Source organism: Leucoraja erinacea, chromosome 14 (genome assembly GCF_028641065.1).
Source record: "Leucoraja erinacea ecotype New England chromosome 14, Leri_hhj_1, whole genome shotgun sequence".
NCBI lineage: Eukaryota > Metazoa > Chordata > Chondrichthyes > Rajiformes > Rajidae > Leucoraja > Leucoraja erinaceus.
The window spans coordinates 6084086-6111734 of NC_073390.1; the positions used below are offsets into that span (position 1 = coordinate 6084086).

Below are 27649 nucleotides of genomic sequence, written 5' to 3' on the forward strand. Positions count from 1 at the left end.
GCAAAGTTACTTAAAACAGTGGAGCAGGTGACTCAACTGCTTTAAGGAAGAAAGCACAAACTCGTCTAATGCCAGTTTCAATACAAAAGGGAATGGTTGGTGTTAAAGATCATCCATTAAAGCATTTGTTACACCAAACAGGCAAATTTTGTGGGCAGCACTGCCCAACATACCGTACTAAATGTTGATGCACTACCAAAAGGAAGAAACACACAATCAATTTAGACCAATTTACTATTTATTTTCAATTTATGTACACCTTTACTTTAAACTCTTGATGGGTACAGCATCTGCAAAAGAAAAAAAATTAGGATCATTTGACAAAATGAAACATTTGTAGAACTATTCAATGCTACTTTATTTAGTTCCATATCCATGTTTTGCAGTGTCCAACTCTTATGCAACTAAGGACAGTTATGGCACTCAGAACAGGCAATCTCACGGTTGGAATTATTTTGCTAATAATTGGCCCAACAGCCCACAACAGTAGGAAAGAACTGCAGATGCTGAATCTTTAAATCATAAGAGACACAAAATGCTGGAGTAACTCAACGGGATAGGCACCATCTCTGGAGAGAATGAATGGGTGACGTTTCGGGTCGAGAGCCTTCTTCAGACTGATATCAGGGGAGGGCGTGGTAGAGATAAAATGTAGTAGGAGACAGTAGGAGAACTGGGAAGGGGGTGGGAATGGAACGGGAAAGCAAGGGCTACTTGAAGTTAGAGAAGTCAATGTTCATACCGCTCTGGCATAAGCTACCCAAGTGAAATATGAGGTGCTGTTCCTCCAATTTACACTGGGCCTCACCCTGACAATGGAGGAGGCCCAGGACAAAAAGGTCAGATTGGGAGTTAAAGTGCAGAGCAAGCGGGAGATCAGGTTATAAAGTATTCCATTTAGTCCCCAATGGCCCCTCTGTTCGCGGTGGTCCCCCCATGGCAGGTCCCACTTTATTCTCGGCCCCGCGCCGATATACAGGAGTCCACACCTGGAACAGCGGATACAGAAGATGAGGTTGGAGGAGGTGCACGTGAACCTCTGCCTCACCTGAAAACTGTTCGGATCCTTGGACGGAGTCAAGTGGGGAGGTATGGCGACAGGAGTATCTGGGGAGGGGGTGGTTTGGGTGGGAAGGGAGGAGTTGGTCATGGAGTTGCAGAGGGAGACCCTAAACCTACCCGATCTCCCGGTTGACCTACACTTTAACTCCCCCTCCCATTCACACACTAACCTTTCTGCCCTGGACCTCCTCCATTGTCAGTGAGGCCCACCACAAATTGGAGGAACAGCACCTCATATTTCGCTTGGGCAGCTTGCACCCCAGTGGTATGAACATTTGACTTCTCTAACTTCAAGTAGCCCTTGCTTTCCCTCTCTCTCCATCCCTCCGCCCCAGTTCTCCGACCAGTCTTACTGTCTCAGACTACATTTTATCTCTGTACTGCCCACTCCCAACATCAGTCTGAAGAAGGGTCTCGACCTGAAACGTCATCCATTCCTTCTCTCCAGAGATGCTGCCTGTCCCGCTGAGTTACTCCAGCATTTTGCGTCTAACCCATAACAATAAAAGCAGAAGCCAGTGGTATATAGTTCAGAGATATTCCTAATATAGTATTCATCGGGTATTTGTCCAGGAGCATAATTATCAATGGACCAGAGGAATCTTTCACAAAATTCTCATATTTCTAGATCTATAAACCCCATGTGGCAGCAACATTATTTAAATTTGTGAAAACAAATTCATATTGGTTTGTCAGATGGCCAGATGAACACTGTGGACAACAAGGCAATGTTGTGCTCCAAGTATATCAAAACCGCCAATTGTTACAATTTGCCAGAAACTATAATCAGAGCAATCAGCCCAAATTAATCTTTATGCCTGTACTTTTTATACATAAATATTCCAACTGAAATCTATTAAAAATGTAACAACCGCAGTTAGTGTAAAATTTAGCACAAATTAAAAAACCAAAATGTTTCAGATTCATGGTGATCAGAACAGGAGACAATACAAAAATAAACAAAAGGTAGTTGAGGCCAGTTCATTGGCTAGATTTAAGAGGGAGTTAGATGTGGCCCTTGTGGCTAAAGGGATCAGGGGGTATGGAGAGAAGGCAGGTATGGGATATTGAATTAGATGATCAGCCATGATCATATTGAATGGCGGTGCAGGCTCGAAGGGCCTAATGGCCTACTCCTGCACCTATTTTCTATGTTTCTAAACATGAAAAATGATCACTTCCTGTACTTACCACTCGAATCCTATGCCCAATAGCCTTCGCGGGCAGGTTACTTCTAAACTTGGCACGGACCATGCCACTGTTTCCATGAGAACGAGTCACTTTACCCCAAATGACACGGGTTTTATTCGGTTTACCACCAGGGGTGACAGTGTTGCTGAAAAAGAAGCAAACGTAAATTACATTTCATCACAAATTAATGAAGAAGTGACTCCATCCTAAACGTCACCTACTCCTTTTCTCCAGAGATACTGCCTGACCAGCATTATATGTCTATCTTTATCACAAATTAAGAATCAATTTTCGTAACATAAATCCTCCTAAAAAACTGCAGATGGCAGACACCTGATATAATAACAGGAAAATGTTGCAAAAACCCGCTGAGAGAGTGTTAACTTTGGAAGGAGTAGGAGGGGGACCCACAGCCCCATTTATATCAACGGGTCGATGGTTGAAAAGGTCATGAACCTCAAATTCCTGGGCGTGCACATATCTGAAGATCTTTCCTGGTCCAAGAACACTAACGCAATTATCAAAAAAGCTCATCAGCGCCTCTACTTCCTGAGAAGATTACGGAGAGTCGGTTTGTCAAGGAAGACTCTCTCTAACTTCTACAGGTATACAGTAGAGAGCATGCTGACTGGTTGCATCATGGCTTGGTTCGGCAACTTGAGCGCCCTGGAGAGGAAAAGACTACAAAAAGTAGTAAACACTGCCCAGTCTATCATCGGCTCTGACCTTCCTTCCATCGAGGGGATTTATCGGTCGCTGCCTCAAAAAGGCTGGCCGTATCATCAAAGACCCACACCATCCTGGCCACACACTCATCTCCCTGCTACCTTCAGGTAGAAGGTACAGGAGCCAGAAGACTGCAACAACCAGGTTCAGAAATAGCTACATCCCCACAGCCATCAGGCTATTAAACTTGGCTCGGACAAAACTCTGATTATTATTAACCACGTTCTGCTATTTGCACTTTATCAATTTATTTATTCATGTGTGTATATATTTATATCATGGTATATGGACACATTTATCTGTTTTGTAGTAAATGCCTACTATTTTCTGTGTGCTTAGGCAAAGCAAGAATGTCATTGTCCTATACAGGGACACATGACAATAAACTCACTTGAACTTGAACTATCAAAGGTCTTTCACCCAAAACATTATTTTAAGCTGCTCCAGGGCATAACCATTAATAATGTGGTGTGGGAAGCCCCTGGCATCGTCAAGGAAGGGCCGACGGTGGGTGCCAGAGGCCAGACGGAAGCCGGTCAAGGACGCACCGTTGAGAACAAAGAGGGACCCGCTGTGGGGAACGAGCATGCCGAAAACTAAGAGGGACCCGGTATGGGGTCTCCTGTTAACAAAGAGGGACCCGGTTAGGGTGCGGAGAACAAATAGTTTTGCGCAGGGCCGAGAACAAAGAGGAACCGCCATGGGGGGAGCGCCACAAACAGAGGGGCCATTGGGGACTAAATGGAATACTTTATAACTTTGTCAGAGCCCTGTTTGTGGCGACTCTTTGCACACTTGTGCATGCAAAACAAAGAATCTCACTGTGAGATGTCACATGTGATAATAAATAAAGTAAAAGACTGCAAAAGCTGGAATCTTAGGCAAAATAAAACAAACTGCTGGAGGAACTCAGTAAGACATGCAACATCTGTGGAAAGAAATGGACAGTCGCTTTTTCAGGCTGAACCCCTTCTTTCAGACTGCAATGCAATTTTGTATGAAACCTTAAGTGGAAACAACACAAATAGCTCAAGTTCTATAACTTGCTTTTTAAACAAGTGCAGGCAATTTTTGAAGCAAGCCCAAATCAGAATTTTGTTCAGGCTGAAAAACCCAACCGTTATTTGAATTATGAAATCTGGGATAATTGTAACGGTTTCAGCAGGGGCAAAGCACTGCAATAAGTATAATCAAGGGAAATCTATATTTGTATTTCACAATTACACTGTTAATAAATTACAATTTATACTAAAATAAAATCTGTCGAAAAACAATCCGATTTGCATCACCAAAAATACTGGTTTTCCCAGTAATATTTGAAAACAGCTTTAACTAATTAAGCGAGGTTGAATGGAAATAGGATAATCACTGGCATAACAGAGTTAAAATGTTATTATACTTCAGTAACAATTGGTATAGAGAACAAATTGAAGATGCAGTCCCCAAAGTGAAAACACAATTGTCAGAATTAAAGTTGATTCCAAAGATCAAGTATTGTGGAGAACAAATTCTTACTTAAAAAAAAAAATCAAAATTGGAAATATAACAAGAACACAAAATATACAATGAATGAACAACTTTACAACCACGCAACCAAAAACCGTGTAAATCAAAAGACAGTCTCACTTCTTTGCCTTGTAGACATAGGCACATTTCTTGCCCAGGTAAAAGTCAGTCTCATCACGGCAATAAACGCCCTCAATCTTCAATAGAGCTGTATGCTCTCTTTGGTTTCGAAGGCCACGTTTATAGCCAGTAAAAACAGCTTTGCACCACAATCTGTGGAATAAAAGTAAATTACATTAAAAAACATGATTTTTAACATTAGAAAAATGTGAGATACCAAGACAGTATAACTAAAAATATTAACACTTCAAAACAGATATTTTCACATGTCAACTCACTTCACTGCAATCTACTATAAGATTTGAACTCCATTTGAAAAAAAGGCTAAAACTGAAAACATTCATTTTAACCTCAGTCTCATTTAAATATCACAGTAAACAGCCACATGTGTTTATTAACAAATAAATGGTTAGCTTGACAATCAAAAAACACTTACAGAGAACGGCAGGCACCATTTTAGCCAAAATATCATGCAATGTTCCAGGAATGTTGCCGACTACATAATCATCAGTTAAGATTTTTTTTAACGATGAGGTAGCTTGACCCTGCCAATCTAGTTAAAACCCACCCGGGCGGTGGTACATGGAACGAGCTACCGGAGGAGGTACTCGAGGCAGGTAGTACCATAACGTTTAAGAGACATTTGGACAGGTACATGGATAGGATAGGTTTAGCGGATTATGGGCCAAGCACGGGCAGGTGAAACTATTGTAGATGGGGCATGTTGGTCGGTGTGGGCAAGTTGGACCAGAGGACGCTGTATGAGGGTCTCGATGTAAAACGTCGCCTATAGATTCCATCCACAGATCCTGCCTGACCCGATAAGTTTCTTCGGCACTTTGTGTTTTGCTTAAGCATCCAGCAACTGCATTTCCTTGTGACACAAGAGGCTGCAGCTTCGAGAATCTTGAGCCAGCGCTGGAGGAACTCTGTGGGTTAGGTGCATCTGTGGAGGAAATGGATAGGCGACGTTTCGGGTCGGGACCCTCTGATCGCGATCAGTCCAAAGAAGGATCCTGACTGTAATTCCCGCCACAGATGCTGCTTGACCCGCCGAGTTCCTCCAGCACGGGACCGGCATGAATTGTCTTTCTTTAATTTATGGATCAGGACACCGTGTAGGATAACTGAAAGGACGCGGGCCTTACTACGTCTCGTACGCCTTCTCCCTGTCCCCAATTTCACATAATGAAAAGAGGTGATGATCGCACCACCTAGATGTCTATGGGACTTTAACTACAACCCCGTATGGCACGTTAAACGCAGCGTCCGACCCATCTCTCACCTTCCAGGCATTGCGAGTGCGCCAGGCAGCCGGACCCTGCAAAAGAGCGAGAGGCGGTCAACCACCGAGTGCAATCCAGTCAATATCACAAACATCCGCCGCTACACACCCTCCCCGACAACACGTAACCATCGCGCACACGCTCCCACACTGGCCAAAGCCACTCTGAGCCGCCATCCACCGATAATAAGCTTGAAGAATGAGTTAATGGCCGGCAGCTCTCGCTACTTACAGTCCGCCCTGTAAATCAAGATGGAGGAAGAGGCCGCCGCATGGCCCGCCGGGATACTGGAAGACCAGGCGCTGGCGAATAACCAGATATCAAAAAAATACATTCGTTTAAAACAAAGATACTAGAGCAAGATCTTTGGTTTAAAATGCGTAAAGCCATTAGCACAACGATGCCCTTTGCTCTGGTAAACGTGTATGTGTATGTTTCGGGACACTAACGTGTAGTGTAGGCCGCGGCGTGTTTCCATGGCAACGGAGCAGAGCAGCAATGGACGAGACTAGGGCGCTGGAGGATGATCTCTGCACCGACCCCGACATCAACAAGGGCACAGGGGGGTGAGTTGCTCGGTGTAGATGCTGCAACTTTGCACGCAGATAGATAGCTGCCATGTCCCCGTGTGGAGTTCAGTCTCATTGATCCACAAACAAACACGAGGCTGCGGAGGTCGGAAACTGGAGCGAAACAATAACTGCTGGAGAAACTCGTATGTGTTGGAAGGAACTACAGGCAGTTACCTGTTCCCCCTCTCTAGGGATGCTGCCTGGCCCGCTGAGTTACTCCCGCATTTTGTGTCTAATGCTGGACAAACTCAGCGGGTCGGGCAGCATCTGTGGACGGATTTAGACAGGCGGTCGGAAATCTTTCTCAGACTGATGTCCCTGCCACACAACTAGAGTTAGCTCCGTACCTTGGGTGGGCGCCGGAGCAGCTGACAACTTTCTGTTTGCAGTCTGGTGACCATGACTTGAAATTGTATGGTACGATTGAGTTGACCTCAGTTCAGAACAGAATTAGGTCAACAGAATGTTTTCTTCATCAATTTGGATTACAGCTGAACTGTGTCTCAATTACTTTGTTCCCTCCATCAGTCTGAAGAAGTATTTCGGCCCGAAACGTTGCCTATTTCCTTCGCTCCGTAGATGCTGCTGCAGTGCACCAGCTGAGTTTCTCCAGCATTTTTGTGTACTTTGTTTTATAACCCTGGTTACCCTAAAATCGTGGAAGCACGCAGCACACGAACAGGCCAACCTCGTACATGCTGATCAAGACGTATACGCTAATTCGGGGTTGTGCCGGCATTCCCCTATGTCTTTCCTATCCACGTACTGTCCAAACCAAAGATCATATAACAAAGCAAGATAGTCCACTCCTGCTAAATGCAATGGGCTGACGTGTAGTACGCAACGGAGCGGAACGTGGGCCATTTCTTCGTCCATTTCAGTAACCCGACCCGACTTTGTATATCCCTCTCGCAGTGTAATCAGCGTTGCGGGGGAACAGTTTGTGTGTGTGATAATAGATAATAGACAATAGGTGCAGGAGTAGACCATTCGGCCCTTCGAGCCAGCACCGCCATTCAGTGTGATCATGGCTGATCATCCCCAATCAGTATCCCGTTCCTGCCTTTTCCCCATATCCCCTGACTCCGCTATCTTTAAGAGCCCTATCCAGCTCTCTCTTGAAAGCATCCAGAGAAATTGCCTCCAATTGAGACAGAGAATTCCACAGACTCACAACTCTCTGTGAGAAAAAGTGTTTCCTCGTCTCCGTTCTAAATGGCTTACCCCTTATTCTTAAACTGTGGCCCCTGGTTCTGGACTCCCCCAACATCGGGAACATGCTTCCTGCCTCCAGCGTGTCCAAACCCTTAACAATCTTATATGTTTCAATAAAATCCCCTCTCATCCTTCTGATATAGGGTTAGATTCATAATTCTGTTAATTCATAATTCTGTTAAATTTTGTTAAAGATTAATATCTTTAATAAGATTAATAAGACAAATTATGATTCTGTTAATTGTACTTTGTAATGTTTTTTTTTAACTTTTCTTTTTAAATGGCTCATGTGCTGTGCTGATTTTTGTATTACACTTGCACTCTGTAATTTATCTAATCACACTGTTCACAACTGTGGTATTTGGAAAAAGAATAGCAATATGAAGATTCCAGTTGCTCTACTATTGAAATGTTCCTTAATGATTTTTTGTGTCTATGGAATTGTTTTTCAACAATTAAATGGGTCTGGTCTTCCCAATAGCCAGAGAGCGTCTGTAATGGTGGGGTTATCTAAATGAAGTATTTAACAAAATAAAAAAAATTTGAGCTAGATTAAAAAAACGATGTATAACTTAAGGATGGTTTTATTCAGTGACCATACAACTGATTAGATTGTGTAGGAAAGAACACACATACACACATATATGAATGTGATATAGTTGTATATAATCATATAACACACCCATATATATTTCTCCAGATTTTTATGTATAATGATAAACTTTATTTCGGACTCAAGGCCCAGGCAAGGGACAACATTACATAAAAATACATCGCAAACGCCCCCGCAATTTTACCCTGGCGTCCCATCGGTGCTGATCCGGGCCAGACTTCCCATACGCTGTGGAAGGAACATAGGCATCTTTTTGCAAGGTCCCTTGCAAGGATGTTTCAATAACTGGCTTCTATCTCTGCACTAGTATCTTTGCTCCGCTATGGTGGACTAAGATGGCGGAGACGGAAGCCGGTTTACGTAAATGAGGCCGAAGATTACCCATGAATCTGCCCATGACCGTACTACGTCTTTTTCGTCGAGTGGACTATCTTGCTCGCTATAGGATCTTTGGTCCAAACGCCTTTTGTAGGAATTGTGGGAATTACAGAGACATGGCTGCAAGTGGGTCAGGGCTGGGAACTGAATATTCAACGGTATACACCCTATCGAAAAGACAGACAGGTGGGCAGAGGGGGTGGGGTAGCTCTGTTGGTGAGGAATGAAATTCAGTCCCTTGCAAGGGGTGACATTGAAACAGGAGATGTGGAGTCAGTATGGCTAGAATTAAAGAATTGTAACGGTAAAAAAGACCCTAATGGGAGTTCTCTAAAGTCTGAAATGGAGGATCTTAAAACCTTTCTCGCTGCCGAAATGAAAACCTTTGGAGAGAATTTTAAAGAGGTACTTGACGCTTTTAAGGTAGATTTTAAAGCAGAAATGCATTCTACCGTTCAACAAATGCTGGAAATCTGGAAGAGGACGAGGGAGGAAGAGGTCAAGGATCAGATGGAAGTGCTGGAAGCCAGGCTCGTTTCGGTGGAAACGAAGGTTAAAACGGAGGTGGACCCCATTCATCACGAACTTGATCAACATAGAATAGCGATAACTGAACTTGAGAAATGGGCGACGACAAGTGCGGAAACTGTAAGTCGACTCCTTACTGAAAACCAACGCCTCTCCAATATGGTGATCAAATTAAGTGATAAATGTACCGATTTGGAGGGGCGTCAAAGACGTAAGAATCTAAGAATTGTAGGGGTGAAAGAAGGAAGTGAGAGGGAAATGGGCACTCGGGATTTTGTGGCAGACCTATTACAAAAAGCCTTAAAATTGGATCACAAACCTTCACTCGGTCGAGCTCATAGAGCGCAGCGACGTCGTACACAAGATGATGCCCATCCAAGATAAATTATCGTAAAAGTGCAACTGGATCATGAATTTGACGATATAATGAAGAAAATTGTTCGAGGCGGACAGCTCCTCTTTGAAGGTGTGAGATTCAGTATTTACCGAGATTATCCGGCAGAGGTCTTCAAGAAAAGAGCACTGTTCACTGAGACAAAAAGAATATTGAAGAATGTACCTGATTTGAGATACAGCTTGCTTTATCCCGCAAGACTAAGAGTCTCCTACAAGTCCAAGGAGCACTTTTTTACAGACCACGAAAAAGCACTGGAATATGCCAAAGAAGTCGGTAACATGACCATAGACTGAAGAATTTACATTACTCCTTAGGAGTCAAGGACTAACAGGACCGCCAGATCTAAAAGGACCTTTAAAGTTCTTTCAAGAGCTTTAAGGACATTCGGAAACCGAAATCGACGGAGGACATTGGATAAAACCGTGATCTTTGTATTTTTTTTTGAAAAGGAAAAAAAAAAAAAAAAAAATTGGGTTTTGTTTTATTTTTTAAATTTTTTTTGTTTTTGTTTACTAATCATTATTATTATCTGTATATTCATATCTAACTATATATGTAACAACTAATACTTATTAAATATCCATATTACCACTAAAATTATTAACATTAACATTTCTCATAAAAAGTTAATACTGTATATGATTGATAACAATGATTAATAATTAATAGTCTTTGATTAACGTAGAAATGAATTACATACATATTATATAGGAAGATATGTAAGAGGTAAATTAGCCTACATCATAATAAAGTTTGACGTTTTTTTTCTTTGTTTTTCAATTTAAAATTAAATTTATAGATTTAGCGAAAAAATTAATATGATATGTAGAGAATAATAACGTTGTGAATTTTTGCTATTCTTGAACTTTTCTGCAGGGTTACGTGCTTATATATGTATACATATGGGTATATATATATATATATATATATATATATTGTGTGTGTGTATGTATGGGTATGTAAATAAGTTTGTTACTCCCAAAGAAGTTATTTGAATGTTAGAAATAATCTTTTTTTTTTTTTCTTCGGGCACGGAGCTGGGAATTTTTTTTTTTACAAAGGCTACGGAAGTCTTTAGAATTCTAGCCACGTTAGTGTGGCTATCACTAACTACACTAATTGTAGATGTAGTTCCTTTTCTTTCACTCTACACTAATCAACTCTATCACTTTTTTCACTTTAAATATTTTTATAACTTAATGTTTGAATGGAAAAATAAGACTAATACAAGGAGATGTGTTCGGAAGAGCGATGTATATGATTTTAAATTCATCTATTTGAGGTTCGGGAGCAGGGTCAGGTTCTATGTGTTGTACCTTCTGCTCGGTTATAGACCACCTTAGAAACAATATGCAAGATGTTAACATGACAAGAGGGGGTCAGGGAATAACATTTTGTAGTTGGAATGTCAAGGGAATCAATGAACCAATTAAGAGAAGTAAAGTTTTGGCACATCTAAATTTAATCAAAACAGATATAATATTTCTTCAAGAAACACACCTTAAAAAGGAATCTCAACATAGACTTAAAGCTAAGTGGATCGCTGAATCATATCATTCCTCCTTTTCCCACAAGTCCAGAGGAGTTGCAATAGTAATTCGTAAAGGAATACCTTTTACGAACTCTTCAACAATAGTGGATATTGATGGTAGATATATTATATTAGTTGGAGAGTTAAATGGAGAAAAAGTGATCCTTCTTAATGTTTATGGGCCTAATTTTGATAACCCCACGTTTTTTAATAAAACATTTAATAAAATTCCTGAATTTACACAATATAAATTAATAATAGGAGGAGACTTCAATTGTACATTAGATTCATACTTAGATAGATCATCAAGGCAAAAAAAAGCAAAATCTCAATCAAGTGTATTTTTAAATTCATTTATTAATACCACTAATATTAAGGACGTCTGGAGAATAGAAAACCCAACTGGACGGGAATATTCATTTTACTCACCAGTACACAAAACATACTCAAGAATAGATTATTTTTTAGTTGACTCTATGTTTATCCCATTTACTTATAATTCAAAATACCATAACATTATAATCTCAGATCACACACCTGTAACATTCATGATTAAATTAAATGGAATGTCCGAGAAACAAGCATATTGGAGATTTAACCCACAAATTTTGAACGAAAGATCATGCCAGGAATATATTATTAAACAGATTCAAATATTTTTTGAGGTAAATGACAACCCTGACACACCTACTTCTCTTATGTGGGAAACGTTCAAAGCGTATGTTCGAGGTACATTAATTTCTGCTCAAGCATTTTATAATAAAGAGAACAGGATTAAGCAACAAACATTGGAAAGTGAAATCAAGCAACTAGAAAATGCGAGAATGCCATCTACGTTAAAACATAATAAAATTGCTGTATTGAAATATAAACTAAATAAAATGTATTCAGAACAAGTAATAAAACTTTATCAAAAAACCAAACAATTACATTTTGAATTTGGAGACAAACCACAAAAACTATTAGCACGCCAGTTACGAAAAATGGAAGGGGAAAAAATAATTCATAAAATTAGAACAGAGACAGGAGAATTATTAAAAATGCCCAAGGACATAAATGATAGATTTCTCCAATACTATCATAACCTTTATTCAACTAAAACCGTAGCACAATCAGAAGGAATAGCAGATTTTTTAATAAAATGTAATTTAAAAGGTTTAGATTCAAACGATAGAGAATTATTAGAAAGGGAGATTACGATAAAGGATATTGAGGAGTCTATTGGCTCTTTAAAAAATGGTAAAGCAGTAGGACCAGATGGTTTAGGCTCCGAATTTTACAAAAAAATTTATGATTTGCTTTACCCACGTTTACAAAGACTATATGAGTATATCTATACTCAACAGAAACTTCCAGACACTTTAAATGAATCTATAATAACACTTATTCCTAAAGCTGATAAAGATCCGGAAGACCCGGGATCATACAGAGCAATTGCACTTTTAAATACAGATCAGAAAATATTAACCAAAATAATAGTGCATAGATTAAGTACAATGATGAATAAATTAATACACCCTGACCAAACAGGCTTTATTCAGAAACGGTACTCATATTATAATCTAAGAAGATTATTTAATATTATATATTCCAAGAGAATTATTAATGAAGATCTAGCAATAATCTCACTTGACGCTGAAAAAGCATTTGATCAGGTCGAATGGTCTTATTTATTTTCGGTGATGGAAAAGATGCAGCTAGGGGAGAAATTCTGTACATGGATAAAACTGTTATATACAAATCCCACGGCTAGAATATTTACAAACCAAAGGTTGTCATCTAAATTTAGCCTATCTAGAGGTTGTAGACAAGGATGCCCGTTATCTCCATTATTATTTGCGCTTGCTATTGAGCCACTGGCAGAAAGAGTTAGGGGGCATCCGGAAATACATGGGTATAACACAAAGGACACAGTGAATAAAATTTCTCTATACGCAGATGATGTATTAATTTACATTACAAAACCAGAAATTAGTATCCCAAACTTATTAAAGCTAATAACCCAATTTGGTTCACTTTCAGGATACAGAATAAATTGGAATAAAAGTGAAATTATGCCAATAAGGGAACATAACAAACAGATAATACAACAATTTCCATTTAAAATAGTAAATGAAAAATTTAAATATCTAGGTATTTATGTAACTAAGATATATACATCATTATTTAAAGCAAATTTCCCCCCATTACTGAACAAACTACATAAGAATATTCAATACTGGAAAACACTTCCTATCTCAATGGTTGGCAAAATTAATGCCATAAAAATGATTTTTTTACCGCAAATATTATACCTTTTTCAGACAATTCCGATATATCTGGCAACATTTTTAAAAAAAAAATTGGACTCTATTGTTAATGATTTTATCTGGGACTATAAGAATCATAGGATAAACAAAAGACACTTGTGCAAATCAAAAATAAATGGAGGCTTGGTTTTACCTAATTTTTTGTTTTATTTCTGGGCAGTTAATATTAAAAATATGAATTTCTGGTTGGAAGAAATAGATCATCAACCAGACTGGTTAAAAATGGAAAAGGAAGATTGTTTACCTTTTGATATCGGTTCGATATTATTTGCTACGTCTAAATTAAACAAAAAAATTTATAGGGAAAACCCTATAATATTTAGTGCTATACGAATTTGGAAACAATTAAAAAATACATTAAAATTAGATAATTTATCACTTTTTCTTCCAATTGTGAATAATCCTTTGTTTAAGCCTTCATGGTTGGACGGGGGTTTTACACAATGGAAGAATTACGGAATTAAAAATATGGGACAACTTTACAAGGAAGGCACTTTTCTGACATTTCAGGAGTTGCAACAGACTTATGGACTTCGAGGAAATGATTATTTCAGATATCTTCAACTTAGAGATTATGTAAAATCGAACTCTCAAAATTTTCGAATTAGAAACTCAGAAATTCTTGATGAATGTTGGAACAAACATCCTAATACAGAAAAATTAATATCTTATATATATAATATCTTATTAGACAGTGACATTCCTTTGACGGACTTACACAGACAAACATGGGAAAAATAATTAAATCAAGTAATAACGAAAGATACTTGGGAAGAAAGTTTGCAACACATACATCAGTGTTCACTAAACGCCAGACATTCTCTAATACAATTTAAAGTAATACATAGGTTACATTATTCAAAAACAAAACTACATAAAATTTTTCAACATATCTCACCTATATGTGATAAATGTCAACATTTAGAAGCTACATTATCTCATATGTTTGCAAACTGTATAAAAATTAAAAAATTCTGGGTAAATATTTTCAGTATAATATCTAAAGTAACCAACACACAATTGGACCCAGATCCAAAATTAATAATACTCGGAATATTAGAATTAAATCAAACATTTAGAATAACACAAAGAAACTTTATTGATTATAGTTTAATAACAGGAAAAAAATTAATTCTAAAATTTTGGAAAGTCCCTAGGGCCCCCACAATCAAAATGTGGATTATAGAAATGACGGAGACCTTAAACGTGGAAAGAATCAGATTTTCCCTGTTGGACAAACAGGAATTATTCGTCGGAATATGGTCTCCTTTTATTGATTACTTAAAGGGTCAGAATAGTTCAGCACAGGAACCTGACTAGCACTCGGGCTAAAGAATGGATGAAATGCTATACTCTGAAATGTACGAACATATCTCGAACGAAGTTTTTTATTTTAATAAATTTTTCCATTCTTCTTTAACTATCTCTTTCCTTTTTCTTTTTTTTTTTAATTTTTTTTTTTTTTTGTTTTTGTTTTTCTTCTCTTTCTTTTCTTTCTTTACTTCATCTAGCTCTTTAGTTCTATCTAGTTTAAAAAAAAAGGAAGAAAAAGGCAAAAAGTATTGGAGACAATGTAATAATAACTGACAATATTATCAATTTAAAAATGTAAGACTGTAATGATGTAATAGGTTATGTACCTATCTCCAATAAAAAATATTTTCAAAAAAAAAAAAAAAAGGAAACGCTAGAGGCAGGAAACATGTTCCCGATGTTGGGGGCATCCAGAACCAGGGGCCACAATTTAAGAATAAGGGGTAAGCTATTTAGAACGGAGATGAGGAAACACTTTTTCACACAAGAGTTGTGAGTCTGTGGAATTCTCTGCCTCAGAGGGCGGTGGAGGCCAGTTTGCTGGATACTTTAAAGAGAGAGCTAGATAGGGCTCTTAAAGATAGTGGAGTCAGGGGATAGGGGGAGAAGGCAGGATGGGGTACTGATTGTGAATTATCAGCCATGATCACATTGAATGACGGTGCTGGCTCGAAGGGCCTCCTCCTGCACCTATTGTCTACAAACATTGTACTGCATGGTATATACCTTCGCTGCCTCCTTTGGTCGCTATTTTCGGATGTTCACCATCCTCTGTATGAAACATTTACCGGCAGGTTGAAATTTCTCCTCTCTCACAAAATAACATGCCCTCTAGGTCTTGCCCTGGGAAAAAAGATTCTGATTCCATCGTCCTCTATTCTATGCAACATCCAGGTGTATCTCTTCTGAACCTTCTCTATTGCTAGCACATTCTTCCTGTAGCGTGGCAACCAAAACTGATGCAAACTCAAAGTATGGTCTGACTGAAGTTTATTGCATCGGAACAAGACATCCCAATTCTAAAACTGATTGCCTCAGCCCATGGAAGCAAGCATATTCTGTTACGTTACATATAGTTACATACTGTATTGTCTTGTGCTTGCATATTCTATTGTGCTGGTGCAAGTTAGAATTTAATCATTCTATCTGGGAAGTATGACAAGAAAACACTTGACTCTCAATGTTTTTTTTAACTATCCTATTCACTAGTGTCATTGCTTTAAGGGAGCTCTGTATTTCCACATCAAGGTGTCTCTGTACATCAATGCTCCTAAGATCGCTTTCATTCACTCTGTGATCATCCAACCAAAATTTATTGACACTTCTCTGGACTAAATCCCATCCGTTGGTGCTTTTTCAACTTTGCAGCATATCTATGTGGCTGTATAATTAGATAACTTGCTTCACTTTATACAACTCCGCCAATTTTTTCATGCCATCTGCAAAATTTACTTACTAATCATACTCCCTTCATTCTCACCCCTCATTTATATACATATTACAATAAAGATCCCACACTGATCTTTGTTATACACCACTTGTTGCAGATATCCGGTGAGAAAAACCTATCTATCACTTCCTTCTGCCTCCTATCACCCAGCCAACTTTGGATCCATTTTACCAATACTCCTTGGATCCTATATGCCTTTCTGGACTGGCCTATCACATGGCACATTGTCAAAAGCCTGGCAAACACAAAATATCAAAGATAAACACCAAGTGTTGGAGTAACTCAGTGGGTCAGGCAGCATTTCTGGAGAAAAAGAGATAGGTAACATTTCCGGTTGGGACCCTTCTTCACGCTCTCAAAATATTCAGAATTTCAAAGTATTAAATTTTGAATGGACTCAAGTTCTACCTATTTTCAGTAGAAAATTACACATCTCCATTAATTTGTGAAGAAAATTGTGAAAATCTGGCTCCAGTATGATACCCTCTTGTTCTAACATCCCTCACCAGTGAAAGTAGTTCCCAATCCTTTTAATTTTAACACATAATACAATACAAGCTTTTTAACTCTGGTAAATTTACATTGAGCTCTTTTGTAGACCGATATACTTTTTCTGAATATTAAGAAACATTTTTGGTTTCTCTTTCTTGAATGCAGAATAGATGGTCTCAAGCTTTCCCATAGTGTCATAAAGTCATCCAGCTGTAGAGCACAGAAATAGGCTATTCGACCCACATCTACGCAGACTTTTTGCTCATCTACACTAATACCATTTGCCTTCATTTGTGCCATATTCTTCTATACCTTGTAATTTAAGTGTCAGTCTAAATGCGTCTTAAACAAGGTCATTTTTATCTTATTCCAAAATCTCATCTGGCAGTATGTTTTAGACAACCTCTCTGTGTAAAAATACTGCGCCCCTCAGATCCCCTCCAAAACTAATTTCTTCCCACTTTAAACCCATGCCTTCTTGTTTTTAGTACCGCTATCATGGTATAAAGATTTTGGCTCATCTTTGCCTCTTATATGTTACATTGAGTTCCATGTACTGTAACTTTGCTCATCATTTAATCTGTCCATTAGCCTGGTGTCATCCGCATAACTATCTACATTCATATTCTGTTTTATAACAGCATGATCTGCAACCTTGCACGTTCCGCCCTCAATTCCTTCATTCATTTCATCAATATAAGTTGTGAAATGTTTCACATGTTCCTTCACTCTTCGTCTTTCCCGCAATTCAATTTAACAATTGCTTTCAGTAGATTTCCTCCAATTAGAGTCATGAACATTTACAGTATGGGAACAGGCCACTCAGCCCAACTTGCATGCTGGCAGAGTTGGCATTCTGGACTGGTCTCATTTGCCTGCATTTGGCCCATATCATTTGGAACCATTCCTATCCATATATGTTTTTGTGTAAATGTCTTTTGGAAGTCGTAATTGTTATCTACTGCTATCGCTTCCTTTGACAGTTCATTCTGAACATGGATTTCTCTGTGAATGAAAAAGTTGCCCCTTAGGTCCCTCTTAAATCTTTCTTCTCTCATCTTGCCTTCTAGTTTTAGAATCCTCTACCCTGGAAAAAAGACTTTTAGCATTCACTTTATCCATGTCCCTCATGATTTTGTATACCGCAATACGCTCCAAAGAAAATAACCCAATCAATCCAGCCTCTCTTTACAACTCAAGCTCACAAGTTCAGGTAACATCCTGGTTTTACACACCAAAGTACAACACGTTACACTTGTCAGAGTTAAATCCCATTTGCCATTCCTTGGCTCTCCTTCCCAACGGATTTAGATTCTATGAACTTTTGCTAATTATCTCTTAATTTTACTTCGGAGTCACGTGAGTGACTACGTGAAGAACCCTGCCCAGTGCGCAGGTGCGGCATTATCGCCCAGCTGTGCACACGCGGCCCAGCGGGAGTCGGCGCTCCCGCAAACCAAGGAACGTTAGGTAAGTACCTACCTTAATCGGGCCTTGTGTTTTTTGCTCCAGGGGGAGCAAAGCAGCAGAGGAAGCGGCCCCCGTTCGACTCCAGCGAAGGAGCCGACAGTGGAGGGGGATAGGCGCAAACGGGACCGCACACGCTGCGGACCGCTGACAGGGAGCTGCGCTGATGCCGGTCCGCTGAACAGCTGTTCGGTTAACAGCAGCGGACCGGAGGGAAATTTAAAAACCCGACCGGCAGCCCTGCAGACTCCTGACAAGGAGAATCGCCGCCCGGGAACCGCTACAATGCCGCCTAAAAAACGGCAGGCAGCCTCTAACTACAGGTAAGACAAAACCTTACCAAAAATACAGGTTCTACAGGAATCAACTTCCTCCAACACTGGAACAGGCTGGAGACAGCAAAAACAAGTATGTCTGTCTCCCCAAGCCAGAGGAGGTCATGGAGCTACAAAACCTCCAGGAAAACGAGGGGTCACTGGCTGAATGCCAAGGGAGCTGACACTCCTACCCCAGTGCTATTGCACTAGCCATCTCCCTTGTCGAGGGATTGATGCGACAACGGAGTTAGAGCTATGCCTCCTCCAATTTATAGCACCCCCTTTTGCTCCCTCTTTTGAGGCTAGCTAAGGAGGCCAGGGCTGGGCTGGCTTAACCGCTGGGCAGGTGGACGAGAACAGGAGTATGCCAGGGGAGCAGGATCAGGAAGAGCTGCTCGGTGCCGTGGGCCACTATATGGCTCCTCCACGCGACCGAAAATCACCGCCTTTGCTCGTTTCCACGGATCATACTCACCTGGCAGGCGAGACGCCATGATCACCAAGGTGGTTCTCCCAGGACGAGGCTATCCCATTGCACTTCGAGTGTGCTGACGCCTAAGATGTTCCCAAATGCGGGATACTCGACTGCCATTTGTGGCATATAAGACCTGCCCTCAACCCCAAATATACGGGGCTATGCAAACCGCTGCAGCGGGAAGAGAGGCAGCTAAACCTGTGCGCCTCATGAGGGCAGGCCCTGGAACGAGCAGGACATCTCATCCAACACCCAGCTGGCAGCACCCCTCGGCATCCACCAGTCAACACCCACATCCTAGGACTGGTGAAAGCCGGGGACCGCTGCTTATTACCCCCAAAGGTCTTTTTTAAGACAGGGGCCCAGAGCGTGACCCCAGGGAAAATGCGCCGCCCCACCGACAGCACCAGCATACCAGCAAAACTGAGCCTTCATGAAAAAACAATGAACATGGAGGTAGGTAGTCTGGTTCCTCCCAGTTTACACAAAATAAGGGTGCTCTACTAACTGGGGGGGGGGGGGGGCATTTACACTTGTTGAAAGAAGCATGGGGTGCTGTCACAAATAACAAATATATACTCAACAGTATTAGTGGATAAAAACTTGAATTCAAATTGGGCATATTACCGCCAGTTCAGCAATGCGCCCAAAGGGCATTTTTTCCCTCTAAGAAAGAGAAGCGAGAAGGTCAAGCTGAACTAGAAAGGCTCATTACAAAAGGGATCATGGGAGCAAACATGAACCATTGGAATTTGTATCGAATATATTCACCAAAACTACAAAAGATGGTGAATGTAGCATCATCATTGACCTAATATCACTAAATAAATCTGTTGAGTATATACACTTTAAGATGGAGACGTTTTGTCACTGCCAGACATCTGATCTCCAAAGGATACCTTATGGCAAGCATTGATATGGAAGATGCATACTATCTTATACCCATACACAAGGATCATTGTAGATACCTAAAAATTTATCTGGATGGGGCAACTATGGGAGTATAGAGCATTCCCAATGGTCTAACCTCAGCCCTAAACTAATTACAAAAATATTAAAAACAGCCATGAAAATATTAAGAAAACAAGCATAATCATGGCATATATTGGATGATATCCTCATATTAGGGAAAACAAAGGAATTAGCTGTGGCAGCAGTTCTAGCTACGAAACAGCTCCTTAAAACACTGAGGTTCATCCTACACCCAGATAAACCAAAATTGAAGCCGTAAACTACCATGGATTATCTGGGCTTTAATATCAATTCTATCCATATGACTGTTACTTTGCCAAGGTGCTCGGGTCACTATAATCAAATCATGAATGTACCCACTGAAACTATATCAGAATTACAGTGGTGGGCAGAAAATGTTTGGCATAGTTTTGAGCCCTATTACCATCACCAATCCTAACTTGGTTCTTAAAAACCGATGCCAGTGATTTAGGCTGGGGAGCAACTAACTCCATATCCAGCACAGGTAACAGATGGTCCAATTCAGAATCATCGTTACTACACACACCGGGCATCAACTATTTGGGATTGGTGGTCGCCTATTGGGTTAAAAGTATATGCATTTCAGATGCAGCACGTACATATAAGGTTACGGATTGATAATACTATGGTGGTGGCTTATATTAACCATATGGGGAGCATAAAATCATTATCGTGCAACAAATTGGTAAAACAGATCTGGCAGTGGTGTGTCAAAAGACATTTTTAACTATCGGCTGCCTATCTCCTAGGTAAGCTAGAACACAGTGGGAGACACCACGTCACGGGGGGAAAATTTATGATAACATTGAATGGATGTTAAACCCAAAATATCTGCTAAAGGTATTAAGCAATTTGAACGCCAGATATCAATTTGGTTGCACAAGACGGAATCACCAGTAACCTATGTATGTGACTTAGGAACCAGATCAGAGGGAGCAGCGGTAGATGCCTACATGCTGGATAGGGGGAATTTCTGCTTTTGTTTCCCTCCCTTCTGCCTCATCAGTCGAGCACTTCGCAATACAGATGGAATCTGTCTCCGGGATATTGAAGGTGCCCGACCGGCCTACATAGCCATGGTTCCCAGTTCATCACGACATGGTGGTTGAGTCACCTATGGATTTCCCTAGTGGACCATGGTTGCTGACTCACCCAGTATCAGGCATAAGCCACCCATGCCATAAAAACATCAAACTCCTGGGTTGTAGGTTTTTGAACAGACCTTACCAGGGACTGGGATTATCTAAATGAACCATTACCACCATGTCGGCATCCCTGCGAACAGTCACCAAGAGCAAACATGGGAAAAATACTGCCACGACGCAGGGACAACATACCAAACTATTCAACCACTGACGTATTGGAGTTCCTGGACCATCTACACCATGATGAAAAGGTGAGTTACAGTGCCGTAAATACAGCGCGAAGCGCCCTGTCTGCTTATCTAAAAACAGCAGGACAGCAGAGCATGGGATCCCATCCACTGAAGATAAAACTTATGAAGGGCAATTATAATAACAAGCCCCAAAAACCCAGGTATACCCATGTATGGGATATCAGTGTGATATTGACATATCTCAGAGAATGGCACCAGCTAGATCCCTCAGTCTTGCACAATCTATGTTAAAAACGCTCATGCTTATGGCTCTCGTATCCGCTCACAGAGTCCAGTCACTCCATAAAACTAGACTGGATAACATGGTGATTACCCCAGACCGCATCACGTTCATCATTCTAGGTCTGGTAAAAACCTAAGCGACCAGGAACGCCCAATTCACTGGTGGTATTCCGGGCCTACCCACCAGAGTCCAGGTTGAGTGTGGTGACCCATCTACAACAATATATAGACACAACCCACAATCTTAGAGGGAGAGGAAAGCCTATGGGTCAACCACAGAAACCCCAAGACGGGGTAACGAGCCAAACCACTTCAAGGTGGCTCAAACAGGTACTGAAAGCTGCCGGAATAGATAAATAATACATTTAAATCCCATTCCACTAGGGCAGCATTGATATCAGTGGCTGAACGAATGGACTTCCCGGTTGACCACATTCTCAATACGGCAGGATGGTCAAGGGAAACGACGTTCAGAACATTTTTTATTGTAAACCGTTGATAAGCCTGATTTAATTGCAGATAGAATATTACAAACTGCAAATATTTAATTTAAGCTCAGGGGAGCTATTTATGTTGTTATTGTTAACAAATACCTTTCTGTTTCTTGAGAAAGCAGATCCATTGGTTGATTACGATAACACTTCCTCCCTGAAGAACTTCGGCAGTGAGTGAAATAAAAACTGTTACACGGTTTGAAATCACAGACCTTTGAAATCTTCATGTAGTCACTCACGTGACTCCGAAGTAAAATAGTAAGATTAAACGAGTACTTACCAGTATGAAGTTTGATCTGTATTTTATGAGGAGTTACGATGAGGGATTACGTGCCCTCTGCTCCCACCCTCATTATATAGATCAAACTAGTAAACTGATGTCTCACTGATCTTTACTATGTTACTTCAAATATTGTGTCTATCTGTGATTCCACACCGCTGCTTCGAAGTATGCCGCACCTGCGCACTGGGCAGGGTTCTTCACGTAATCCCTCATCGTAACTCCTCATAAAATACAGATCAAACTTCATACTGGTAAGTACTCATTTAATCTTACTATTAAATCCTATCAGACATTTTGTAAGTAGAGGTAGTTCTTTTCTAACATGATAGTTGCATAGTTAGATAGCACAATGGGCTAAGAGTTCGGCTGGCGACCGGAAGGTAGCCGGTTCAAATCCCGCTTGGAGTGCATACTGTCGTTGTGTCCTTGGGCAAGACACTTCACCCACCTTTGCCTGTAATGGAATGTTACGGCGGCAGGCGCGGGCACACCGCGACGCCCTGTGTCTCCCTTTCAAGGGAGATGCTAAAAATGCATTTCGTTGTCTCTGTACTGTACACTGACAATGACAATAAATTGAATCATTTCATTTTTTTTTTTAAGAAACCTTGTGTTTGTAAATCAATTGTGTCAATGGTGAAATAGGGGTTGAGCTGGAGAGTTTAAGAATGCATAACAAAGTTATTTTTCTTGCAGGATTCTCAAACAGATCTTTTTACTAGCTTTAAGTTTATTTTTGTAACAGCAAGCTAAAAGTACTAAAAGCTGCACATAAAATAGTTTCAAAGAATATCATTATGTAAACATGCATTATAGCAGAACTACATCTATCTTTATCGGCAACATCCATTAATAATTCCATGTCCATCATGCAAGGAACCTATTTCAATTCAACCAGATTAATCAGGCATTCATTTTCCCTGTCATTTTATGCAATATAGTCAGTATTGTAATGTTAAAAAGTGGCTGTCATAAGTAATAAGGGCTGAATAAGGCCAGTCGGCCCCTCAAATCTACTCCACCTTTCAATCATGGCTGACCTATATCTCCCTCTTAACCCCATTCTCCTGCCTTCTTTCCATAATCCCTGACACCTGTACTGATCAAGAATCTATCTATCTCTGCTTTAAATATATCCATTGACTGCCTCCACAACCTTCTGTGGCAAAGAATTCCACAGATTCACCACCCTCTGCCTAAAGAAATTCCTTCCCATCTTCTTAAAGGAACATCCCTTAATTCTGAGGCTATGACTTCTAGTCCTAGCTTCTCCCACTAATGGAAACATCCTCTCCACATCCACTCTAACCAAGCCTTTCACTATTCTGTAGTTTCAATGAGGTCCCCCCTCATTCATCTAAACTCCAGCGAGTACAGCCCCAGTGCTGTCAAACGCTCATCATGTTAACCCACTCATTCCTGGGATCATTCTTGTAAACCTCCTCTGGACCTCTCCAGGGCCAGCACATCCTTCCTCAGATATGGTGGCCAAAATTGGTCGCAATACTCCAAATGTGGCCTAAGCGCACCATGTGTCCACATGTGACCAGCGTCTTATAAAGCCTCAACATTACATCCCCGTTTTTGTATTCTAGCCCTCTTGAAATAAATGCTAGCATTACATTTGCCTTCTTTAATACCAATTCACCTTTTTTTTAGTTGAGAGATACAACGCGAAAACAGGTCCTTTGGCCCACCGAGTCCACGCCGCCCTGCGATCCCCACATTAACACGATCCTACACACACTAGGGACAATTTACATTCATACCAAGCCAATTAACCTACAAACTTGTACGTCTTTGGAGTGTGGGAGGATCCCGGAGAAAACCCACGCGGTCATAGGGAGAACGTACAAACTCCGTACAGACAGCACCCGTAGTTGGGATTGAACACGGGTCTCCGGCTGTAAGACAGTAATTCTACCGCTGCGCTACCGTGCTGCCCTAACGGACTTACAGATGAATTTTTTGGGGAATCCTACACCAGCACACCCAAGTTCCTTTGCACCCTCGATTTCTGGATTTTCTCCCCATTGAAAAAATAGTCTATGTCTTTATTACTACCAAAATGCATTACTCCACACTTTGCTACACTATATTCCATCTGCCACTTCTCTGCCCACTCTCCCTACTTGTCCAAGTCCTTCTGCAGAGTCCCTGGTTTCTCAGCACTACCTGCCCTTCCATCTATTTTCAGATCATCTGCAAACTTGGCCACAAAGCCTTCAATCCCCTCTTCCAAATCATTAATATACAACGTGAAGAGTAGTGCCCCCAGCACCGACCCCTATGGAACTCCGCTAGTCACTGGCAGCCAACCAGATAAAGCCCCCTTTATTGCCACTCTTTGCCTTCTTCCATCCAGCCAACCATGCTAGTATTTGCCCTTTGATACCATGGGCTCTCATCTTCCTTAGCAGCCTCACATGTAGCACCTTATCAAAGGCTTTCTGGAAATCTGGGTAAACAACATCCACTGACTCCTTTGTCTGTCCTGCTATTTACTTCTTCAAAGAATTCCTGCAGATTCCTCAGGCAAGATCTCCCCTTCACAAAACCATGCTGATTTTAGCCAATTTTATCATGAACTTCTGAGTACTCCGTAACCTCATCCTTTATAATGGACTCTAAAATCTTACCAACCACTGGGCAGACTAACCGGCCTACAGTTCCCACTGTCCAGCTTTGATCCCTTCTTGTATAGCGAGCGGGGTAATATTGGCAATTTTCTAATTGTCTGGAACCATGCCTCCACAATCTCTAAAGCCACCTTTTTCAGAACCCTAGGGAGCAGTCCATCTGGTCCAGGTGACTTATCCACCTTCAGCCCTTTCAGCTTCCCAAGCACCTGTCATGAAGGAACAATAAATTATTGTTATAAAGAACAACAAATTATTGTTCTTTCATCAGCGAGAGCAGAAGTGAACTCACTGAATAACATGCAGCGAAAGAGTAAAGGGGCTGTCCCACTTGGGCGACCTAAATGGCGAGTTTAGAAGAGTTTAGGAGAGTTTGAAAAAACGTCATGTTGAAGACCTCCTTCGACTATGTTGAAGACCTCCTTCGACTATGTTGAAGAGTAGCTTCGACTAGCTAGGACTAACTTCGGGAAAATTGGACACCGAATAGTGGAGAGTGAAGACGACCTCCTTCGATCTCCTTCGACCTCCCTTCGACTATGATGAAGACTATCTATGACTACCTTCGACTACCCTCGATTACCTACGACTAACATGCTGACCTACTATGACCTACTATGACTAAACCTACGAGTAAAAAAAGTATTGTTTTTTCCATGGCAACCTTTTTCCACTCGCGGGCATTTTTCAACATGTTGAAAAATATGTCGCAACCTAGCTGAGGCCTCGAGTACACAGGGACTACTCTCGAGCATGAAGGAGAGTTACAGAGACCTCCTATGACTTTGTGTTGACCATGCTGCGAGTATGATTTGAGGGCAAACTCGCCAGAACTCGCGGATTAAGTCGCCCAAGTGGGACAGTCCCTTAAGTTCACATTCTGTTAAATGATTTAGTCTATTGTTTTTAATATTTCCTAATGCAGGCAAAATACCTCCAGCCAGCTAAAATAAACTATCTTGCACTGAGATTCCTGTCCATCAACACTATTAAACTTCCTGTAGTAACATATGTAAATCCGCATTGTACCATTCAATAGTATTAAACAGGGACCCATGTTCAGATAGACTTTGCCAATATTAATAGCCCATTCTAACAACCTCTTCATCCACCCATTAGCCACTGAGAAGATGTGATTCTAAACTGTCCATATCTCAGGTCAGCATATTGTTAGACTAATTTAATTTAAACTCAGTTAAATTTTGCACAATGTCTTTTTTTTCATCCTTTAGTGAAGCTGAAATAGTGGCGCACCTTTCCCAGAGTGATGTTTTCCGGATTTGCAGTGTTCTGGACGATTGTATAGATCAGTTAACCATTCTTGGCCTCATCATGCCAGTTTCCTTTGAAGAAAGTACAGATTCGACAAGCGTAAGCTACCTGTCCATGTTGCATTGCTTTTACAAAAGTATCTAATAAATTGCTTGTGTGCTGGAACAGGGCCAGTTTTACTGTGGTCTTATAATTACCTTTTATCTTATATATAAATAACTCAGGGATATATCCAGCAGTACAGAAAAGAAATGTGAAATAAAATCTATTTAAGGTGCTAGTCTGGGAACTTTTATGTTCTCCGTCTCATTTTCATTCCTGTACATTAATGGTGTTAAACTAGCTGATTACAACAGACTTGGTAGAAGTCTACCAACTGATCTTTTCAATTGTGCTAGATGGTACCATGCATTTATGAGCAAACGGAACTGTATCTCCTTGGACAAAGTGCTAATTATTTTGGCAACAGTTGGTAGACACATTTTGTGAGCATGTGGTTATAGAATGTGTTAACATTTCAGTTATATCAGAAGAATGGCTATGAACAATTTAATAATTATAAATTATGCAATATAAAAAAAAGAACATTTCAAATCGTTTGTTTTAATCTTACCAAAGAATGTCTGTAAAACAAAGACCCTGTGTGGTGAGACCCTGTGTGGTAGGTTAAATGTTAACTATTTGACCTGAAACACATACTTGTTGAGTATTTGCTGAATTTTCAGTTTTAATTTTACCTGCTGCTCCTCTGCAAAGCCAGGCATAAATGAAGACATTCTCAATCCCCTTCAGTAACCAGGCTTTTCTTTTGTAACCTTTGGCTTTTCAATGAAATGACTGTTTGAAAGTCAAGATCTTAAATAAGACACAATACTAAGGTCTACCCTGGCTCTTGTACCTGCATTTGAGACGTGGACTAGCTACAACAGGTAGACAAAAAAAAAGCATGTTCTAAAAGCTTCTTTGAAAAATGCGACTTCCACAGTGATTCCTGGGAATACTCCACAATCATTCAAAGTAGAACAGGAATATCCAAGATACTTTTGAGAACGCCCAAATCCGTACGTCAGGAAAACAGATGCGAGGCATAAACAGCTGAATGAGCAACACAAGCAATCCCAAACTGCTCGCCCTTGAATCCCATCTGGAAACTGCAGTCCCATTTGTGGAAGTATCTGATTCCCAGGCATCTCACCACCTCATAACCCAGAAAACCAGAGTCAAAGAAAGTCAACTCCAATCCTGAGAAGCTGTTTGTAAATAAGAAGAAATAATAGAATACCAACAACTCTCTCCTGTTCAACAACAATAGAGCATGTCCCTCTACCTGACCTTCCCAACTCCATAATCTCTCTCTCTTCCTCCCTCCTCTTTCCTATTTTCTCTCTCAAAATGTATTTC

At 40.5% G+C, this 27649-nt stretch overlaps 2 protein-coding genes and 1 pseudogene across 3 annotated transcripts in view; 2 read left to right on the forward strand and 1 right to left on the reverse strand.

The window, feature by feature from the left end:
- Nucleotides 1-220: 220 nt before the first annotated feature.
- On the reverse strand, nucleotides 221-6226 carry rpl35a (ribosomal protein L35a). The gene is made up of 5 exons (XM_055645433.1): nucleotides 6123-6226; nucleotides 5891-5926; nucleotides 4606-4758; nucleotides 2254-2398; nucleotides 221-290 (listed from the first exon to the last, which is right to left on the reverse strand). Exons 2-5 carry the CDS (start codon nucleotides 5899-5901, stop codon nucleotides 267-269), a joined length of 333 nt encoding a protein of 110 aa, XP_055501408.1. The 5' UTR covers nucleotides 5902-5926; nucleotides 6123-6226; the 3' UTR covers nucleotides 221-266.
- Nucleotides 6227-6287: 61 nt separating this feature from the next.
- iqcg (IQ motif containing G) overlaps nucleotides 6288-27649 on the forward strand; it is a 44493-nt gene continuing 23131 nt past the window's right edge. For both annotated transcript variants that reach the window (XM_055645431.1, XM_055645432.1), the window contains exons 1-2: nucleotides 6288-6457; nucleotides 26209-26347. In XM_055645431.1, coding sequence (XP_055501406.1) covers nucleotides 6390-6457; nucleotides 26209-26347 — 207 coding nt within the window. In that variant the 5' untranslated portion in view covers nucleotides 6288-6389. The remainder of the gene's footprint in view (nucleotides 6458-26208; nucleotides 26348-27649) is intronic.
- LOC129703823 (U1 spliceosomal RNA) lies at nucleotides 18942-19092 on the forward strand (annotated as a pseudogene).

Bases quoted from the DNA above. Each gene is read 5' to 3' on its own strand.
- rpl35a (XM_055645433.1), bottom strand. The intron at 2,399-4,605 runs GTGAGACTGTCT...CTTCTTTTTCAG, and splicing joins TATGTCTACAAGGCAAAGAA to CAACACTGTCACCCCTGGTG. The intron at 291-2,253 runs GTAAGTACAGGA...TTTCTTTTGCAG, and splicing joins TTGGGCATAGGATTCGAGTG to ATGCTGTACCCATCAAGAGT.